The sequence below is a fragment of the Vollenhovia emeryi genome, unplaced genomic scaffold (genome assembly GCF_000949405.1).
Source record: "Vollenhovia emeryi isolate VEMERY1.0 unplaced genomic scaffold, V.emery_V1.0 DF939134.1, whole genome shotgun sequence".
In the NCBI taxonomy this organism is placed as follows: Eukaryota; Metazoa; Arthropoda; class Insecta; order Hymenoptera; family Formicidae; genus Vollenhovia; species Vollenhovia emeryi.
Window position 1 is genome coordinate 1311536 of NW_011967232.1, and position 18788 is coordinate 1330323.

General features: G+C 47.0%; 4 protein-coding genes across 6 annotated transcripts in view; 3 read left to right on the top strand and 1 right to left on the bottom strand.

Moving 5' to 3' along the window:
- The first annotated feature begins 2823 nt into the window (after window positions 1-2823).
- Window positions 2824-4503, top strand: LOC105567792 (soluble calcium-activated nucleotidase 1). The gene is made up of 4 exons (XM_012022935.1): window positions 2824-3604; window positions 3688-3891; window positions 3956-4113; window positions 4195-4503. The coding sequence occupies exons 1-4, from the start codon at window positions 2992-2994 to the stop codon at window positions 4405-4407; spliced, it is 1188 nt and encodes a 395-aa protein (XP_011878325.1). The 5' UTR covers window positions 2824-2991; the 3' UTR covers window positions 4408-4503.
- A 617-nt stretch (window positions 4504-5120) lies between these two features.
- On the top strand, window positions 5121-11236 carry LOC105567791 (tetratricopeptide repeat protein 39C-like). 2 transcript variants are annotated; one of them, XM_012022932.1, is made up of 10 exons: window positions 5121-6467; window positions 6818-6955; window positions 7528-7729; window positions 7841-8039; window positions 8327-8527; window positions 8778-8946; window positions 9179-9377; window positions 9446-9697; window positions 9876-10084; window positions 10156-11236. In XM_012022932.1, the coding sequence occupies exons 1-10, from the start codon at window positions 6312-6314 to the stop codon at window positions 10264-10266; spliced, it is 1836 nt and encodes a 611-aa protein (XP_011878322.1). In that variant the 5' UTR covers window positions 5121-6311; the 3' UTR covers window positions 10267-11236. The 2 variants fall into 2 exon arrangements, with proteins under 2 accessions (XP_011878322.1, XP_011878324.1); XM_012022934.1 differs by lacking the exon at window positions 8327-8527.
- Window positions 11237-11803: 567 nt separating this feature from the next.
- LOC105567828 (SUN domain-containing protein 1-like) lies at window positions 11804-13926 on the top strand. The gene is made up of 7 exons (XM_012023036.1): window positions 11804-11905; window positions 12019-12139; window positions 12416-12477; window positions 12855-13013; window positions 13068-13235; window positions 13342-13434; window positions 13534-13926. Exons 1-7 carry the CDS (start codon window positions 11804-11806, stop codon window positions 13648-13650), a joined length of 822 nt encoding a protein of 273 aa, XP_011878426.1. The 3' UTR covers window positions 13651-13926.
- The window catches only part of LOC105567790 (voltage-dependent T-type calcium channel subunit alpha-1H), a 35757-nt gene continuing 30893 nt past the window's right edge, over window positions 13925-18788 (bottom strand). For both annotated transcript variants that reach the window (XM_012022930.1, XM_012022931.1), the window contains 2 exons: window positions 18417-18685; window positions 13925-18107 (listed from right to left, as the gene is read on the bottom strand). In XM_012022930.1, the coding sequence (XP_011878320.1) occupies window positions 17109-18107; window positions 18417-18685 (1268 nt within the window). In that variant the 3' untranslated portion in view covers window positions 13925-17108. The remainder of the gene's footprint in view (window positions 18108-18416; window positions 18686-18788) is intronic.

Here is an 18788-nt window from a genome sequence, read left to right on the forward strand (position 1 = left end):
TTTATACATTATTCGAAGCGAGGGGGAAACCGCTGACCAAAATCTTGTATATCAATGCCCGCTAATGCCCAGCGGGCATTACTTTATTTTATTTATCTTGTTTTATCTTATTTTATCTTATTATATCATTAGAATGTCCCAGCAAGGCCTAATGCCCAAAGCAATGCCCTAAAAATGCATAGCAATGCCCAGTAATGCCGCAAATCTGTACACCACAATACCCTCAGCGGTTTCCCCCTCAATTCGCAGCGATTCGAGCGTCTTACCTTTGGCAAGATCGGCGGGGGACGTCGCCCGCCGCTGACGAGAGGATTCGGTGGCGAACGGGCGCGATGGGGCGCATCCTCGTGCGCGCGTCGTCATAACCTCTCTCGCTGGCAGAGCGTCGCGGGGTCGCGGCGATTCAAACCGCGTCGCCGTCGAAAAGGCGCGGAAGCGCGCGAGAATCGCACCGCGGTGGACGGATAACGCGGCCGGCCGGCCGGCCGGCACGCGGACGGTTCGTCGACTGGGCGTCACGTGACACGTTCAAGATACGCTCCCGCCGGTGATCACGTGACGTTAACAATTGAAATGTAGGCCAGAGATTAGGCTCGGCTTCTCGTCTCACGACACCCCCGTGGCTTTTCACGCCCCGCGTGCGAGTATTGGCGCGTATCGACGTCTCGGGACGTATCTCGAAGGGACGTTACCTGCGTCGCGTCCTAAGCGCCGTCGCGCAGCGTTTCATCTTCGCCGAAGAAAAGTAGGCATTGAGGACGGAAAGTGTCTCGGTCGCCGCCGGAAGCTCGGCGAGCAATGGAATAGCATGACTCCGGTTAGCCTCGCCGGTCGCATCCACGACGTTATTAGGCCGTTGTTAGGCGCCGAACGGAGGCTACGTATCCTCGAGCGAGTCGCGAGTCACGTGACCGAAGCACGGAGCGTCGTTCGCACAGAGGGGCCGCGTTCAAACGACGCGTGGGACCCGCGCGGCGACGCAGTCTCGGGATGCGTTGTACACACGCGGCGCGGCACATCGACGGACGACGGGGCCGACTGGCGTTCCTCCGGCCGGCGCGGCGTCTCGGGGCGCGCGAGATTCGGCTTGTGCCCCGCGCCGCACGTGATCCGCACGTAGATATATCGCACGCGGCCGGCCCGAACGCGCGGCGCGCGAGACTGCGGCACGCGCGCCCGCGCGATCGATAATACAGGTTGGCGCGCGGCGCGATCCGGTTACGGCCGAGCGCGCACGAAGGGCCGAGGAGTCGCGCGTCCGACTCGCGACGACGACGGCGCGAAAATCATGAGAACGCAAGACGGAGCGGAGCCTCGGAGAGAGATCGCCCGTGTCTATCGGCCGCGCGCGAACGCGACTCGACGCACTCGATGCCCGGGCCCGAGACGCTGTCGGCGGAAAACGCGTCACGCGACTGACTGTATAGGTTCTCGCCACCCTCGCCGATTCATCCCCGGCGTCTCCCCCGCTGTCTACCGACGCCCCCTTCGATTCATTTCGCCGACGGAGAGTCCGACCCCAACCGCGCCGGCGATTCGAACGTGCACGCGCGCCCGGCGTCGTTACGCGTCGCCGGCGCGCGACGCTAATTAATGGAGCCCCCCCCCCCCTACGGCGAATGCGCTCTCGCTGTAATTGCGAAGATCGGGCGCGTCGATCGTTGAGAGATCGATTTGCTCAACGATCTGCATACGTGCCTATTTACATAACTGCATAACTGTTATGATAATTTAAGTATTTCTACTTTCACAAATGGATTTAATATCGCCAGTAATATAAAACCAATGATATTTAGTTTTTTTTACAAACGATCTACACCGGCCAATGTTTTTAGTTAAAAATCAAACGACGTTTCGGTCCCGGACTTTGACCCTCTTCAAGTTATCTCTTCACACAATTGTTATTGATCTCATATCGTTCGTTTGGCCAATATGTTAATAAGATATTGGTGAAAAAAATGATTGCACTCCTTGGTTGAAGAGTGCAGAGTCAATTAATTGTGCGACACGTGTAAAAATATCGAGAGATGTACAGTTGTCATGCGACATGTGTTGGACGAGAGAGATCAGGTTGTTTTTTTGTTATTAAAAAAATATTGCGATTATAGTGGGGTATTTATTTTGTAGTTTCTCCACGTCCATCATTACGGTGTTTTAAATACGTTTCTTCCGAGGGAGAAACCCTTGTTGGTTTCATTGAGTGCACGCTAAGCCTTGTTTCCAGTCAATTGTTATATTTAAAGATCATCTTAATTACCTCTTGCGTTATTTCCTATCCAGAAAAATGGCCCGTACAACGTTCACGCGGATCATTTTTCGACTGAATACTTTTTGAACATGTATTTAAGACAATGTTAAATATATAAGAAGCCTTATGCGTGGTCTACAATACGTGGAGTAAGCGTGGAGTAAGGGAGAGCCCTAACTTCTAGCTTTTGGTGTAAGGAAGCTGAAATATTACGGGCATGATTGTTAAAATAATTGTAACACTGATTGATGGCATTTTGATTCACCGAGAGTAAGCCTAAGTAAGCTGAAGTAGGAGTGAGAAATAAAATGGATTTATTTCCTTACTCCTACTCCTTACTCCAGCTTACTCCATGTATTGTAGACCAGCCTTTAGCGTGCACTCAGTGCGCACTGTGCAAGCAACCGAATTCGCTATAAGATTAACTCACGGTTGTATCTTTCTAAAGTAATAGTTGGAAAGAAACAAAGAGCGTGTTAAGCTAAGCCTAAAGTTAAACAATGCCTTAAGCGCCTACGGGTCCTTCTCCGCCCAGCGAGCGCATTGGCGCAACACGAGTCTTCGCTGCAGGAGAGCCGTCACGTGGCCGGGTCAGGTTAGGTTGATTGCAGCGCGACGCGGCGACGCGACGCTGCTGTTGTCTCGCGGACGTGCGCGTTTAGGTTAGAGTTACCGTCGACGTCGCCGTCGAGCGCCGACGAGCCGACGCATGCCGAGACTCTGACGCAATCCGTGCGGCGCGGATGAGGAGCGGCAGCAACGGGGAGGAGACCATGTCGTACCTGCGCGACTGGCGGCAGGCGTTGCGCGCACCGCACGTCTACCGGGTGGCCAACAGCACGTTCCGCGTCCAGGGCCAGTTCGTGGCGCTGTTCCTCCTGTTGCTGTGCGTGCCGACCTTCTTCCTCGCGTACCCGCTGCTGCACGGCCTCGTGTGCGCGCCGCCGAGCCCCGCACCGGCCCAGTGTCACTACTACAGGTACAACCGCACGTACCCAATCTCGACGCCCATCAGGGCCTCCAAGGGCATCACCTACCGGATAGCGATAGTGAGCGACCTCGACCACGATTCCAAGCTCGCGGACAAGAGGGACACGTGGCACAGCCTCATGAAGACCGGCAGCCTCTACTGGAACTCGGGCAGCAATTATCTCTCCGTCACCTGGGACGACAGGACCGTCGTGCTGTCCTCGTCCTTGTCCATGAAGGGGCGCGGAATGGAGCTGTCGGAACTAGTGACTTTCGACGGCCGTCTGCTCTCCTTCGACGATCGCACGGGGATGGTATATTTCGTCGAGGGCGATCAAGTTTACCCGTGGGTCATCCTAATGGATGGCAATGGGAAGAATCACAAAGGTAGGCATCTGCGAGCGCAACGAACCGACGTTACTGTTACTCGCCGCAACATGCTTTTTCTCACGAAACTTTGATTCACGTAGGATTTAAGTCCGAGTGGGCGACTATCAAGGACGAGCAGTTGTACATCGGCAGTATGGGGAAGGAGTGGACCACGCCATCCGGTGAATTTGAACACAACAATCCGTTGTGGGTTAAAGTGGTGTCACCGCGTGGCGAGACGCACTCTCTCAATTGGATCTCGTACTACAAACGATTAAGGCAAGCGATTAACATCGAATATCCAGGTACGCCGGGACTCGGTAATGTGCGAATGCCCGAATTAATTTATCATGCGTGTACTTTGCGCAGGTTACATGATACACGAGTCCGGCGCTTGGAGCGACGTACACAAGAGCTGGTTCTTCTTGCCTAGAAGATGTTCCCACGAGCGTTACAATGAGACACGGGACGAAACGATGAGCTGCAACGTCTTGCTGACCGCGGACGAAAATTTCGTTGATATTAAAGTGCGTTTTTCAGCAGTTACGTCGTGTACCATTGGTTTTGATGTCTTGGCAAATGGTAAACAATTATGAAATTCGTTACAGGTTACTCGTATCGGCGAGCTAATCCCAATCAGAGGTTTCTCCAGTTTCAAATTTCTTCCCGGCTCGCAAGATTCTATCGTAATAGCGTTGAAAACTGAAGAATACCAAGGGCGCACCGCTACGTATATCATGGCCTTTACGATAGAAGGCACAGTAATAATGTCCGAAACGAAAGTGATGGATAAAAAGTTCGAAGGGCTAGAATTTATATGACATCTAGTACTTGTTGATTATTTAATAAAGAAATTGTAAATAAATGTACAAAATGCATAGTCTCAAGTTTCTACGAGATAAAATTGCTGGAAAGTCGAACAGTGTAATTAAGGTCCACTTGACGCTGCGGATGCTTTGAAGCGTACCTTCTACTTCTTTCTTTGCTAAATGGAAGGAGAAGAACGCTTCGAAGGATTTCCAGCGTCAAGTGGACCGCGGCTCAAGACCTTCCCTTCGAATGATCACTGCATTTGCTGCACTCGAAGCGCCAGAGTACAAATTTTATTCTCACCGATATCGAATGCCTGTATAGCCCGTGTCGGGCTACGGATTGAGGTTGAGATTAGGTTGAAATTTGACCAATCGGTAAAGTCTACTAATCTCAAGTTTAGTGATTGATTTTTTAGCGACTGACCAATCGGAGTAAGAAAATTTCAATCTAATCTCAATCTCTAATCCGTAGTCTGATACGGGCTTAAGATGTATGCCGCACGGCAGTTGTAAATGTATGTGTTCAACGCGCGAAACTAACGTATTCTAAACTGGTAGCACACTTATTGATTCGTACACAAATTTGCGAATGTGTTAACAAACACGTAAATATACGAGATACATTATATTATTCCGTGTCTTTCATTGCGCCACGTTAAAATGATGCCTAATATTTATCGCAGAGTGAATTGTGTGCATTCGAGCACTCGTGCTGCGTTAGAAGCACAGTGTGACAAAGTGACACGGGAAGATTCTAGTGTTCCACACAATGTCTTTGCGCCTCTCGAGCTTTTTGCGTCACGTGGCTAATTTCTTTCTCTTCCTCTTGTTTTTCCTCGTTGCGCGTACCGCGCGCGCTCAGGGTTACAATATGTACTTCTATGCCAAAATCAATAATACAAGTATATATCCAGCCCGGAGAGGTGGTGGCAGCAGCACTGCGCTTCTTCAGCAGGGTTTAGTCAACCCGATGCACAGCAAGGATACGGTTCGCGGCTCGAGCATGTGCCGCGATTCGCGTGCATCCGCTGCGCCGTCCTCGCTCGCGCTTTTTTGAAAGGTGACGTCACTCCGGTAGTATGCCAGTGCCTGGTAATTTGTCCAACTTTTATAAAGAACGGAAGCGGCGTCCGGATTTTACATAGTTCGATGGTCGTTAGCTGGTCTTACCCGCACTCCGTGTTTTGCGTCCAGGTGAACCGCACCGAAAAATTCGTTTTTACCCCGAAGATGTTGAGGAACGGTACATCCGACGAAGAATTCTAAACAGTCCGTATACAAATGAATTGGAAAGGAATCGATGAAAGAGATGAAAGTGCACCAGTGAAGACTGGAGTGATCATGCACGACGACGGAAACTTATATAATAACTGCACAGCGGCTTGCGAATTGCATAATCACATCAAATACTTATAACGAGGCGTACACGAAGGGTAGGTCCGTCCTAGTCGCTCAATTTACCGCGTCCCGCCGGAAGGCCAAAATTCCGGGAAAGGCAAAACGTTAGATTTTAAGCGTGAGAAACTGTTTTAAGTGTACGTTGAGAGTAGAGGCACTTCCTTCCTGCTTTGCGGCTTGTGCGAGGAGGAAGTGCGGCGCTCCTAAGGATGCATCGCATCCCGATCAGTGACGACAGCGGTGACCACAACGCGGCTGGCTCGTAACGTGAATGCACGGGATATCTCGCGGTACAGTGTACACTTTCGACCATCGGGCTTGTTTCTCCGCGCAGCGATAAATCAACAATTATCGGTATGCTCGCGCGAGTAAGTGACCTTGACGCAAGGTCGGCAATCCCGCACGGTAGAGAGATGTTCTCCATTTGACGAACGCGCAGCCGGCAGTCTCGGAGCGGAAAGGACCCCTCTGTCGTACCACGAAAGTCTCTCTAAAGTCCTTTTCCACGGGGGATAATGGCGATAGCGGAGGACGCGGGGAAGGACTGGAAAGTCGCCAGGACCGGCATCTCCCTGCTGCTCAACAACAGAACCGAGGAGGCGGAGGCTCTGTTCACCGAGCATCCTCATAGCTTCCACGTCAAAGCCGGCCGTTGCTTTGTTCTCTTCATGGTACGTAAATCGCGTGATGAGCCATACCTATCGATTCCGCTGCACTCCGACCAGGTACGCTTAGCGTATCTCAAGGCCGCGAAGGGCTGTTGTTACTTAATCGGCTTTAATAATAAACCGCGAGCACACGCGTGCATCGGAAAATATAAAATCGATACCCGATTGATACCCCGGGACACGCGAATATAAGTAAAAGGTAGTCTCACAGTCCTGTCACGGTATGACGAGGAAACAAAAACACGAGACGACGGGCTTCGCTTCGGCCCCGATTAATAAAAAATGCCAGGTGTCCCTGAACGTTTTAACGCCTGGCGGTAATAATTTTTAACGCAACTTGACGAATCGCGCAGAATGCCCTGATGACTTTCGAAGAGGACAAGTTCCAGCAAGCCACGTTGTTGCTGAAAGATATGGAACGGGAATGTGCGGGCGATATAGGGTGGCTCAAGTCCGTGAGAAGTAAAGTGTTTCGAGCGGAGGAGACCGATGTGAGTTTTCTCAACAAGATTATTATTTTCCTTCGGTTCGGATCCCTTTAATACGTCCGGATGCGCAGAAATAATTGCGACTATGATATTGATCGTAGCAATACAAAGTAAAATCTATGTGAGATATGTCTGTGATACCGGATTAAATCGACTTGGGCCTTTATTCATGGTCGGATCTTATAATCAAGACCGTCTTGAATTTATCTAAAGATGCTGCATGGAGCCTTTCGTTGGCTGTGGAGTATCTAAAGAGGATCTTAAGACGGTTTTGAATATAAGATCCGACTATGAATACTGACCTTAGGGCCTCCCTTACGGAATGACTGTCTTGCACTTTTAATTTAAGACATAAGACAGTAATGTGCGTCACTTGAAGACAAAGACTTAAATCATAAAGCAGTGTCTTAAATTCTGGTCCGAGGTCTTTACTCCCCAAGCTGTGATTATCGATACGACACATTAGCACAATGAGATATCACGCGTCATTTAATACTTACTTATAATTGCATTTGCGAATTTGCAGACGGTTCAATTAATAAAAACGAAAGAGACAGTGATAAAACTAATTTCAGAAGGACTACGTGAATAAGTTGGAACGCCAAATCGTTCTGGCGGATACTCAGGTATTCTCAGCCGTGTCGTTGTTTCTCCAACAAGAGCTGACCGGATACGTTCGCGGCTGCTGGATGCTCCGCAAAGCTTGGCGCGTCTATCAACACGCGTACACCCAGATCTCGCAACTGTATCGTCGCACCTTTGGTACAAATCCGACCGGTGCGTAATCACGATCTGATATCTAAGATTAGAAAGTTGGACAAATCAGGAAATGATAGTTTCGATCGTAGCGGCTTCGCAGAAACAACGACTTTAATTGTCTTGTTGCAGGATTCAGTCCATGCGTCACCCCGGCGAGCAATGGATCCTCTCTGCAGAGCCCGCAGAGTCCGGAATCTTCGGAATGGTCGATACCATCCTGCAACGGTTACGTGAACAACGTGACACCCGCGCCGTCGCCATCAGGTCTGCGAAGCTCTCTTTCAATGTTGTTCTCGCTCACCGGCATCACGTCCGAACAACAGACACCGTAATTGTCGTTTCTTCTTACTCGAAACTTCTCGTCTCTCCCTCGTCTTTCCATTATCCCCTCCTCTCGCGAGAAGAAAGGCATTGCTGTCGTGCGCGATTGAATCTCCGATCTAATTTTGCGCCGGTAGACTCACACACTGCCACGTGTACTCGCTTCGTAAGAGCGAAGTTTGTAGCTTAGCTTCGAGATCACTTTGCTCTTCTTCCTCCCTCGCTCGCACGTTCCAAGCTCGCGCGCACGTCGCGCTTGAAAACTTATTAATTAAAGCGGAATGTACTTCGCAGCTTTGTGGAACCTACGGAGGTGACGCGCTTAATGTCGGCCGCAAGTTTCGGTTATGGCATATATCAGCTGTGCGTGAGCCTCTTGCCACCGTCTGTGCTGAAAGTAATCCATTTCTTCGGCTTCGAGGGCAACAGGCAGTCTGGTCTTACCGCCCTTATGTACGCACGACTTGGCGAAGATATGCGCGCACCGCTCGCCACGTGAGTGTATTGTGGCTTTCGAATGCTTCTTCCTAAGTGTATTTTTGCAAACCAGTGTGTTGTACAATTTGAACGCTTGCCTAAAATATTTAGCATCTTCAAAGCATAATATACCGCTATTTTCTGATGTTCAAGCTTTCATTATTTTGATTTACAATGTACGCTGGCGTATACCAATCTCCAAGTCTGTTATATTCTGAGACATCTTTAACGCATAACGACCGGTCAATGTGCTACCGTTTTGTCGTAGATTATCCCTACTCTGGTATCACACGATTGTACGTCCGTTTTTCGCGCTTGACGGGTCTAATGTAAAGGCGGGGGTCGCGGCAGCAAAGCAGCTGATAGCCGAGTGTCATGCCGAGTTCCAGGATTCTGCCCTTTTTCTCTTCTTCGCTGGCAGAATGGAACGTCTGGAGGTACCGATAGATTAAACAATTGAGTATTATTTATCATTTTCGACAATTCACTTTACATAAAACAATCCTTCAATCCTGTACGTTTAAAATATTATGATTGAGATTTTTATTTATGAACATGAAAATGTGTTTTAGTTTATCACAACGTGTACAGCCTGACTTACTAAATTCTCGATTTCACGTTACATTAATACAACATTGCCTTGTTTTGCATGCACCGATCGTTTGATAGACAAATGTCGATGGAGCGCTAGAAGCGTTCGGCAAAGCAGTGGACGTTGCGACGCAGAGGGAAGTGAAATTGCTGTGCTTGCACGAGGTGGCTTGGTGCCACGTGATACGCTTGAACTACGACGAGGCATATCGATCCTTGTTGCAGTTGCAGCAGCAGTCGAGATGGTCCAAGGGCTTCTACGCATACTTAGCCATGGGTAACTCCAACACCACCTCGACTCCCGAATAAGCAGACTCGGATTTCCTCATTGTGCCACATTTGCAGTTTGTTGCGGAGCGAACGGCAAGTTTGACGTTCTCCTGTCGTTGCACGGCAAGATCCTCCCCTGGTTCCACGAGACGAAAAGCGAGTCGCAACTCGATGTTTTTATCATGCGCAGGATGCCGAAAATCGTCGATAAGGAGACCGGGCATCCTTACACAGCTCTGTACTATAAGTTGCTCGTATACGAATCACTGTACTTGTGGAACGCCCTTCCGTCCTGTTCCGCCGAATCGCTGCGGGGAATATCATACGGTAATGACAGATCGCTTTCCAGTTTCCATCTGCTTTAGATCCTGCAATGTGTAACCGATAATATTTCAATTAGCACAGAAAGGTGGCTGAAAAGTTGAGATGCTCGAACATTTTATGACGACTTCTTGCGCGAAAAAAGCTTTTTATGTTTTATTCTATCACATGACTTTATTATCAGAATGCAAGGAAAATCATTCCGAGGAGCCGATGGTGGGCTTGATTGATCTTATCGAAGGCGCAGCGTGTCTTTATCTGGGGGATACCGAGGCGGCCATTAAAAGTTTCCGAAATTGTTTGAAACACAGGTATCCGTCCAAGGACGAGTACGATCAGCACATCAGCGCGTTCGCGCTATACGAATTAGGGAGCAGTCTTAGTAACAATAACGTAAGTATACCATACGCGCGTCGTCTATATTTTCGTTGTTTCTTGTACAATTTTGCTATCTCACATTTTAGAATCCTAACGAAGGCAAGAGTTTCCTACTGAAGGCGCAAAATCAGTACAAAGATTATGATTTTGAAACTCGACTCAACTTACGTATACATGCCGCCCTGAAAAACATATAGTAACGCCGACTCCCGATATTAACGTCCGATACTACATCGTAACGATAGCTTTAGCATCGAGAGAACGTATTTGGATACAACAGTACTATTTTATGTACATACAGTCGTGGTCAGAATGGTTGTCCGATGTTTTACGACAAATTTCGGAAATACAGTCTATCATGCAAGAGATTATACGCAGTGTGTTTATGTGCGCGAATGTGTGACGCATTGTCAGAGTAAAGGAATGACATGCACGAATATCTATGCAATGATACGTATGGATATTCCGAAAATTTTTTGTAAAATGTATCGTAACGTCGGTCAACCTTTCTGACACTAGGAGTCACTGATGGCCTTCCCATATGAATTCAGGCGCTGGTAGAACACATGTACATTTTTCATGTATGCATATGCAAAATGTATAAATATGTCGATATGTGCACAATTCATGCGAGAAGGCATCGGGGATTCCTAGTGCACATTCGTCCAAGATGTTGTTATTTTTCGTTTAACGATAAAGATCAACGAAGATGAAATTAAAGCAAACTGTACCAGAAATATGTGATTGTATAGGTCTTTTTTTTCATTTTATTAATATTGTGCTTTTTAAGCATCCATGCAAACGTAATTTCATAATTTCGAAGATAAAAGATATTTTAGAGCAAGCGAGCGTTGTATCGTGCAATTAATCACATTTATTTAGAGCAACAGATTTTGCAAAAAGTATACAAAATTTTGCAGTAGAACATAGCGAAGTGCATTATGGGTGTTCTTTTGCTCTGTCTAAAGAAATATGTATGCATAGGCAAACGAAATTGGATCGCGTTTTTTTGCACGATTATTCGGAAAAGCCGTGCTCGTTTGAAAAATGATGTATATACATTGTTTTAGTATTATCTGCATTTATCCTGTACATACGTATCTTGTACACCCACAAATAAAATAATGAAACTAGGATAAGAAAATATATTTGAATATTTCATCAAAATGGAACGAATCTTTTCTTCTGATCCAGAACTGTTTATCGTTTTCACTCAATGTGAAAATGATAGACAAGTCATTTCCTCCCGGTATACAATCAATTTGCATATTTGGAATCGCGATTCAATTCGTCTTTTTGCGATATATCGATTATGTACAGACGGTTGTCAATAATTACCCAAATTTTGACACATACGTACAATGAAAAAAACGTGGCGATTACCAGTCATAAGAAGCGTCGCTAATATCTGATATACGTTAATTTCATCGACTATTGTCAGCGCGTTTCTTCTGCAAGTACTTAGGACACGATTGCGTGATGAAACGAGGCTGATGAGCGCACGAAACACCTTCTGTTGCGTTAACGCAGGGAATTGCCCGGCTACCCCGGTCAATTGCAACCAACGATCCGCTTGGTGCACCAAACTCGTCAAACCTCTCGCTTTCTGCATCATCACGTCGATGCTCGGTACGAGATTCTAGCTTGATAAAAGTTATCGTAAAAAGTTTTTAATGGCTCTCTTGGTATTTCTATAAATGAATCCAACTATAAGGGGCTTCGACATTTATAGCGATGTCCGTATCTCACCTCTGCGACAAATATTCCGCAAGCGCGTCATTTAAAATGATCAAGGCAGACTTGGGCAATCTCAGATCTTATTTGGATACTCTCTCGGTAATTGTTTGCTGTCACAACCTTTTCCAAGAGCGAATAATTTTTATCTTAATATTGTTACGTGATACGATTGATTCTTTTCTCATTATTTCTGCCAAAAAAAAATACATTAGCTAGAGGTGAAGAACGTGATAGAGATGCGCGACGAGCTGAAGAGCAAGTTGAAGGAAGTGGGCAGCGTGATTCCAAAAATGTCAGAAGCTATCCTCAGCCTGAGGAACGAAGTGTCCGAGGGTAAGAAAGGTGCGGCGTATAAATGTTGGCCGGATGTCGCCTGGTGCGGTGGCATTTCTCTGACGTCAAACATATCGACTAAATAAATAGAGCGACGTATTGTGCCTATCCATGTCGCAAGCGCTCGCACGGGACGAAACGAAAGCCTTTCTCTTTGTATCATCCACGCGCGTCTAATTATTTGTTATATTTTTACCTCCTTATTCGACGAACGATTGCGTCGTTCGCCAGTTTTCTAACACTTATCACGAGTACGGCGTCTCATGCTTGCGACAGAGATGAGTCTGCATACGAAGCACCTGATGAAGGCCCTGTCACCGGAGACCGTCAAGGACATGGTGAGAAATGAATTACAGACGTACGATGCCGACAAAACTGGGAGAACGGATTACGCTCTTGAAAGTTCAGGTTCTATCCAATAGTCTATTTTTACGTACGCCTTTTTTTACACAGAACGTATTAATTAAAGGGCGCTCCGCTGCGACCTGCTAATAATCTCATGCGTAAGTAGGATACGTAGTGGCCTTTTTGCTTCTTTTTTCAGTCAGCTTAAAAATACCTAGCAGCAATCTTTTTGTATAACTTTGCTCAGAAACTATCATACGGTTTAAGGTTTTACGATAGGTATTTTATTCGCAACAGTAAAATTATCTCTCTTTCATAAATAGTCGGTTTTCTTATACCCTTGATTAAGAAAAGCATTGCGAGGACATAGTTACGCAGCTTTGGCACTTCGTCACGTAGTCCTTTATCCTCAGGCGGGGCGATCCTGTCGACACGAGACACCGAGCCTTACTCGACCGGCGCGCCTGTGCTCAATCTGTTCGGCATACCGCTTTGTCAACAGCAGAACACACCCCGGGCCGTGATACAGGTTACCTGATTATATCTAATTTTATTAACGTTCTGATCCCAAAGTATTTACCAGACCGGCGTTTTACCGGGCGAATGCTGGGCCTTCAAGGGCAGCAGCGGCAGCGTGGTGATTCGATTACTCGGCCGTGTGCACGTGTCCGGAGTCAGCCTCGAGCACATCTCCTCGTTGATATCTCCGACTGGCGAGACCGCCACGGCGCCACGAGACTTTTCTACTTGGGTGAGTTGGTTTTTTTGCGATTGTATGTGTGCAACATCGTAGTTTCTGTACTGCAATACCACAAATGAATGTATTTTTGTGTGTATTTTGTACGTATCGATTCTAGGGTTTGACAGATCTCGATGACGAGAAGCCTTTTTCATTTGGCAGTTTTATGTATGACAATACCGGTTCGCCGCTGCAGTATTTTGAGGTCCAGGTGGAATATCTGACGTGATATAATTAACATTTGTCGTTGGAATTCACTCGATTGTCAATGTTTGCGCTCGATTACATGAAATAAAAAATTAATTTGCAGAACCGAGCGAGAGAAGCGTACGAGATAATCGAGCTGAAAGTCCATTCCAACAGTGGTAATCCGGAGTACACGTGTATCTATAGAATACGGGTGCATGGTACCCTTGGTGAGATATGAATGCTCGCACCAGATACGTCAAAGTTATAGTTTTCGTAAAATTATGTGTCGTTCTACGGTTTAACCAAATAAAATTCAACAAAAGACGCACTCAATGAAATGTGGCTCGATTGAATTCACAATCATTTCATAATAACAACAATAAATTACCATCCTAGTTAAGAGTCTCGCGGATTGACCAGAGATGAGCGAAACAGGTTACCGTTTTGTGTTAAAAAAAATATCCATTGCGATATCGATTGTTGATGGTCGCTCAATAAAAACAACAGGCCAGTTTCAACGTAATCGTCGCTCGATTTATTACATTTGTACATATTTTAGTTTTTTTTCCCTCGAACTCCCCGCTATCTCGAATCTCTCCCCATACGTCGCACACGTACCCCAACATTCTTATCATATTCTCCGCTTTCGCGTGGTGGCGCGAAGGCCAAAGTTTCGCATCACCAGCCATCGAATACCGCATACATGCAGGACATCAGGCAGACAGGAAAAGACGCTCCCCGACGGTTCTACGGACATCGGCCGTTACACACCCCATTACCGTAATTAAAATAGCATGTTATATATTCCGGGGGGGCCGGCCGCGGCCCGATTTTGGTTTCTGCTTCTCTCCGCTGTGCTCTCTTGGTTTCTTTTTTCTTGTAGTTTTGCGCTTTCATTAATTCGACGATTACGCACTGCCTTCTCTACGGGCGAAGAACAGACTCGAGAGGCACGCTGCGAGTTTCAATACGACATCTCCTCTCCCCGTTACGCGTGCACACATACGCACGATCGTAAAATTCTCTAATGACACTTTACCTTCCTCCATCCTCTTGAACCGATGTTCCTATGTATCTCTTTTGTTTTTTTTTATATAGTACGCAATTGCCGGACTATCGATACGTGTGCAGCTGATCGGCGAACTCGCGCACGATCGTAATCGGCGCGTGTCTAGAGTAACTATAATTCGGAGGTCAGTCGTCTAACGCTATCGAGCTATCGAGAGCCGGTCGTGGTGCCGAAGAAAACGCGAGTACATGTACGTAAGCGCGTGGATGCGAGATTATCTACGTACTTTCCTTATGTCTAAAGCCGATCCTGGACCAAGGAAACGAACACGAATGAACAAGTTGCTTCAGTAAGTGCAAACGGTGCTTGCGCCATTGTTCATTCGCGTGCTCATTCGCTTGCTCTGAATTCGACTTAGCATGATCTGATAGCAATACGGAGTCGCTCGTTGCTTCTGTCTGTGCTTGCTACGTATTGTTTTTTTTGTGCCACGTCGTTTCCAGTTGAGATTTACCACCAGAACGGCAAAGACAGTTATCACTACATATTCTTTCGAAATTTTATAAAGATTGTGTAAAAGTGTCTCAAGTCTTAGTTTCTCTTTTACGTAATAATAAAAAGTTTTAAGCTGTGTAAATCATACATTTCATTTTTAAACGCTATTTCGAATATCTCGATTTGTGAAAGCCGGCCATGTTAGAAATAATTAAGTGTAAAAAACGTATGCAATTCACAATAAAGTACCAGTAGAAAACTCTCCGAGAAACGAGAAGTCACGGATTTATATTCTTGCTATACAATTGTTCTCATGCACGTTGTATAAGAAACTATTCTTCTAGATAGCAAATTCTCAGCCATTCTGGTGTTAAGTGCAACTCCGTGGAACCTAACATACGTGTTCACCACAATGCTTCCATCGACGATTCAATGATCCGATTATCTCGCTCAACAGTGGATCAGGAATTCCACTTAAACTCAAAGCACGGCTCAAGACTTTGTTAAATCTTTTTAATGAAACGCAATATTGACCGAGCGATCGATCGTTCGACAATTTCTACTATTTTTTTTTCAAGCAATGCGACGCGCCCGGCGCGCCCGAGCATGATTTTAGCGACTACACCTTCGACCCGACAAAGGGTAGCTGGAGTCGTCGGTCTCCCTTTCGCAGGTGAAAAAGAAAGAAAACGCGGGCACCACCACCGCACGAAGGTTCGTCAACGCTCGTAAAAGGCATAGAGTTGTTTATTCTTATTTCTTTTTTTTTGTTAGATTTACTTCGACAATCGTTAAATATATTACCGCACGCGGTAGTATCAAAATAAACCACACCAAGTGTAGAGTATAGAATATTCGTAGATGTATGTATGTACAGTATAGAGTTCCTATTTATCTTTGTTTTGTCTCTCTATTTTTACGCCCCACGAAAGCCACCGAAACATTGGTTTTCGTTTTATTAAAAAGTCAGCTACATCTCTAAATGGTTGCTGTTCCTTGCTGCTGCTGTTGCTGCTGCTGCTGCTGCTGCTGATGTTACGATTTCGTTCTGATATTTGCTGTTACCGTTAGGAAATACACTACGATTAAAGTATATCACAGATGTCAACGAGAAGAACGCTCTAATGTGTGAAAAGAGTGAAGTGAACGAAACGAAGATAAATCACGATTCTCGAACGCCGATTGTCCAATAATCGTCACAATTGATCGATCGAATCTTTCCAACTGATAGGTGTTAATCGTGAAAATCGAAGTCTCTAGATTATTCCGACACTAAAATGTAAAACTGATTATCATGTCCCTTCTAGACGAATTGGAATTTATATAAATCTGATTATTCTAGTTAAAAGATCAGGCACGTGTATATATAATCGCAAACGATTTACATCAGTCCACTTTGACCGATTAATTATCATTCTCGTTAGTCGATCCGATGACTAGGATCCACATCGATCGATTGTAGACACCTTTGTTTTCCAATCGGCGAACCGCGCGCAATTTCCAAGAGTAGAGAATAAGGAAAGGCGAGAGGGTGTGGTCCAATTAATTGCAGTTTCGTCGCGTAGACTCGACACATAAAATCTAGCTATAAACTACTGAAATTTTTTTCTCTCTCTCTCTCTTCTCTTTTTTTTTCTAATTTTTATCGACGCGACCCTACGTCGTTCTTCTTCCTACCAATTCCTACGAATCGACTTCCATTGACGCTTCGGAAACGGAACAACAAGGTCAGTTCCGTTGGCAATAAGAGATTGTCATAGGTTTTCAAGTTGCGTGATGCGCGGACGTCGCGCGTTTTGCGTAGCCGTTATGCGCTACGCATCGATAGATTCTTCTAATTACATTACATCATGCCATTCGTGCGATCGTATCTCGTTTACGCGATGCACGAGATATTCTTTTCGTATTCTCTCTCTCTCTCTCTCTCTCTCCCGCTCTCCCCTTGCTTCCAAAAGTTCAATCTCCATTTAAAAGCTCGGCTTGATCATTTCTGGCAAGTTCACGGCGGCGAAGTGACTAGAATATAACGACTATATTGTCATGCACTACAGTCTTTCTTAGAGCCCTTTCTTAAACCCCTTCCGCGATCTTCCTTCGTGGTGTGTTTCCGCCGTGCAGTGTATACCACGTTGCAACCCTTCGAAACATCCCGTACGTACAACCAGAGACTACATCGACCCGCTCGCCCTGGATTAAGAGGGATCCAAGGACCCACCGGTGGAGGACGGTCTCTCGGGTGTCTCCTTGCTCTCGTCCGTGCCGCCGCTGCCTCTGCCGTTTCGCATCGTCGTAGCGGAGGAGACGGTGGTCGAGGCGTCCTGGGTGGTCTCGTCGTCGCGTAATCTGCCGCCGCGCCGTTGCCCGTTGCTGCTGCTCGTCGAGTCCGTGTCGTCCACGTATATTCTCACGTCGGATCCGATAGCGCCGCCCTCGCCGATGTGCACCCCGCCGCCGCTGCCGCTGCCGTTGCCGTTTCGGCTACCGCTATCGTTGCCACTACCGTTGCTGATGGTGCCAGCCGCGCCGGTACTGACGGCGACGCTGAGACTGGCGACGGCGCTGAGGCTGCCGGCGACGCTCGGGCTGCCGGTACCAGTGCTCTCGCTCGCGTTGCCACACGGTGACGGGACCTCGTCGGACCTGTCCTCGGTGGTGACGTAGATATGGCTGTAGCCCTCGCCGCGCATCATCGCGCTGTACTGATCGCTGGTGATGCTGGTGGTGGTGGACGCACCGGTGGGGTCGTGCGTCTTCAGCTTGGACGGTCTCCTCTCGTTGATAACGGATTGCACATCGAGGTCTTCTTGAGGCGCCGTCGTTGGACGTCTTCTCTCGTCTGACGTCTTCGCCTTTGGTTCCTCTAGTCGAATTTTGCCGCCGGCATAGCCATTCGCGATGCTGGGCGTACGCGAGCTGCTGGTACCGGCGGCCGCGCTCGCGCTCGCGCTCGGGCTCGCGCTCGGGCTCGTATCCGATAGCGACGGTGATTGCGTGTCGCTCGATGTCCGGCGGCTCATTGTTGCCTTGGACGGGTACATCTCGGCGGTCGGCATGAGGTAGCGATCGCTAGTCAGTCTCGGCGGGACGCTCAGGGTGCTGCTCGAGCCGGGGGAAGTGATGAGCGAGGGGCTGGTCGGCGGCTTGCTCACGGTTAACAGAGACTTATTTTCACGTATTTCACTCGTAATCACCTGCAAAATTCACGTTTGCAAAATGACATTTCACTTCACTGTAATTGTAAGCCTGGACGAGAATTTTTCTAAGCGTCAGAAAAGTTTCTTATCAAGAGAAAGGGAAGAATGAACGAGGATTTTCTTATATATTGTTCCCGTGCTGTGATGGCAAATACTAATCGAAAATTCATTCACCGAATCAAATGAGTAAACACTATATTTTTATCCTTTTTCATGATAATTTATAATGCAACCGATATATGCTACTCGCTTCCCTTTTAGCGCACGGGGTATAAATTTATCTTTATCGAAATATAATTTCCTTACCGGCAGCTTCTGACGTTGTACGCGACTGGCGTCTTGACTAGTCGTGGCGTAGCTGCGATGTGGAATAATTCGAGGCACGCTCAGATTGCTCACAGGTTTCTCAAAGACTTCGGCGACCTCGAAGTGCATCGGCAGCAGTGACCTTCGTTGATGGTGGCTCGAGTGGAAGGTTTGCCGGCGTTTCGATTTAAACTTGGACGGTCTTGAACTCGAACTGTGATAATACGAACTGCGACGTTTCTCGTCCAAGGACACGGAAATGGAGGCATCTGAAAGATATAAAAGATGATTAATTAATTTTATAATGAGACGCAATATAATATTTAGGGATAAAAATACAATATCGCAATACTTCAATACCGGGTTGTAAAC

What these genes read in the sequence shown, in the direction of transcription:
- LOC105567828 (XM_012023036.1), top strand. Translation starts at nt 11,804, where the DNA reads ATGTCCGTATCTCACCTCTGCGACAAATATTCCGCAAGCGCGTCATTT. An exon ending in GAGGAACGAAGTGTCCGAGG is followed by an intron (nt 12,140 to 12,415) that starts GTAAGAAAGGTG and finishes TGCTTGCGACAG; the next exon opens with AGATGAGTCTGCATACGAAG. An exon ending in CACCCCGGGCCGTGATACAG is followed by an intron (nt 13,014 to 13,067) that starts GTTACCTGATTA and finishes AGTATTTACCAG; the next exon opens with ACCGGCGTTTTACCGGGCGA.
- LOC105567792 (XM_012022935.1), top strand. Translation starts at nt 2,992, where the DNA reads ATGAGGAGCGGCAGCAACGGGGAGGAGACCATGTCGTACCTGCGCGAC. An exon ending in GATTAACATCGAATATCCAG is followed by an intron (nt 3,892 to 3,955) that starts GTACGCCGGGAC and finishes TACTTTGCGCAG; the next exon opens with GTTACATGATACACGAGTCC. An exon ending in AAAATTTCGTTGATATTAAA is followed by an intron (nt 4,114 to 4,194) that starts GTGCGTTTTTCA and finishes AATTCGTTACAG; the next exon opens with GTTACTCGTATCGGCGAGCT.
- LOC105567791 (XM_012022932.1), top strand. Translation starts at nt 6,312, where the DNA reads ATGGCGATAGCGGAGGACGCGGGGAAGGACTGGAAAGTCGCCAGGACC. An exon ending in GTTGCTTTGTTCTCTTCATG is followed by an intron (nt 6,468 to 6,817) that starts GTACGTAAATCG and finishes CGAATCGCGCAG; the next exon opens with AATGCCCTGATGACTTTCGA. An exon ending in ACGTCCGAACAACAGACACC is followed by an intron (nt 8,040 to 8,326) that starts GTAATTGTCGTT and finishes TGTACTTCGCAG; the next exon opens with CTTTGTGGAACCTACGGAGG.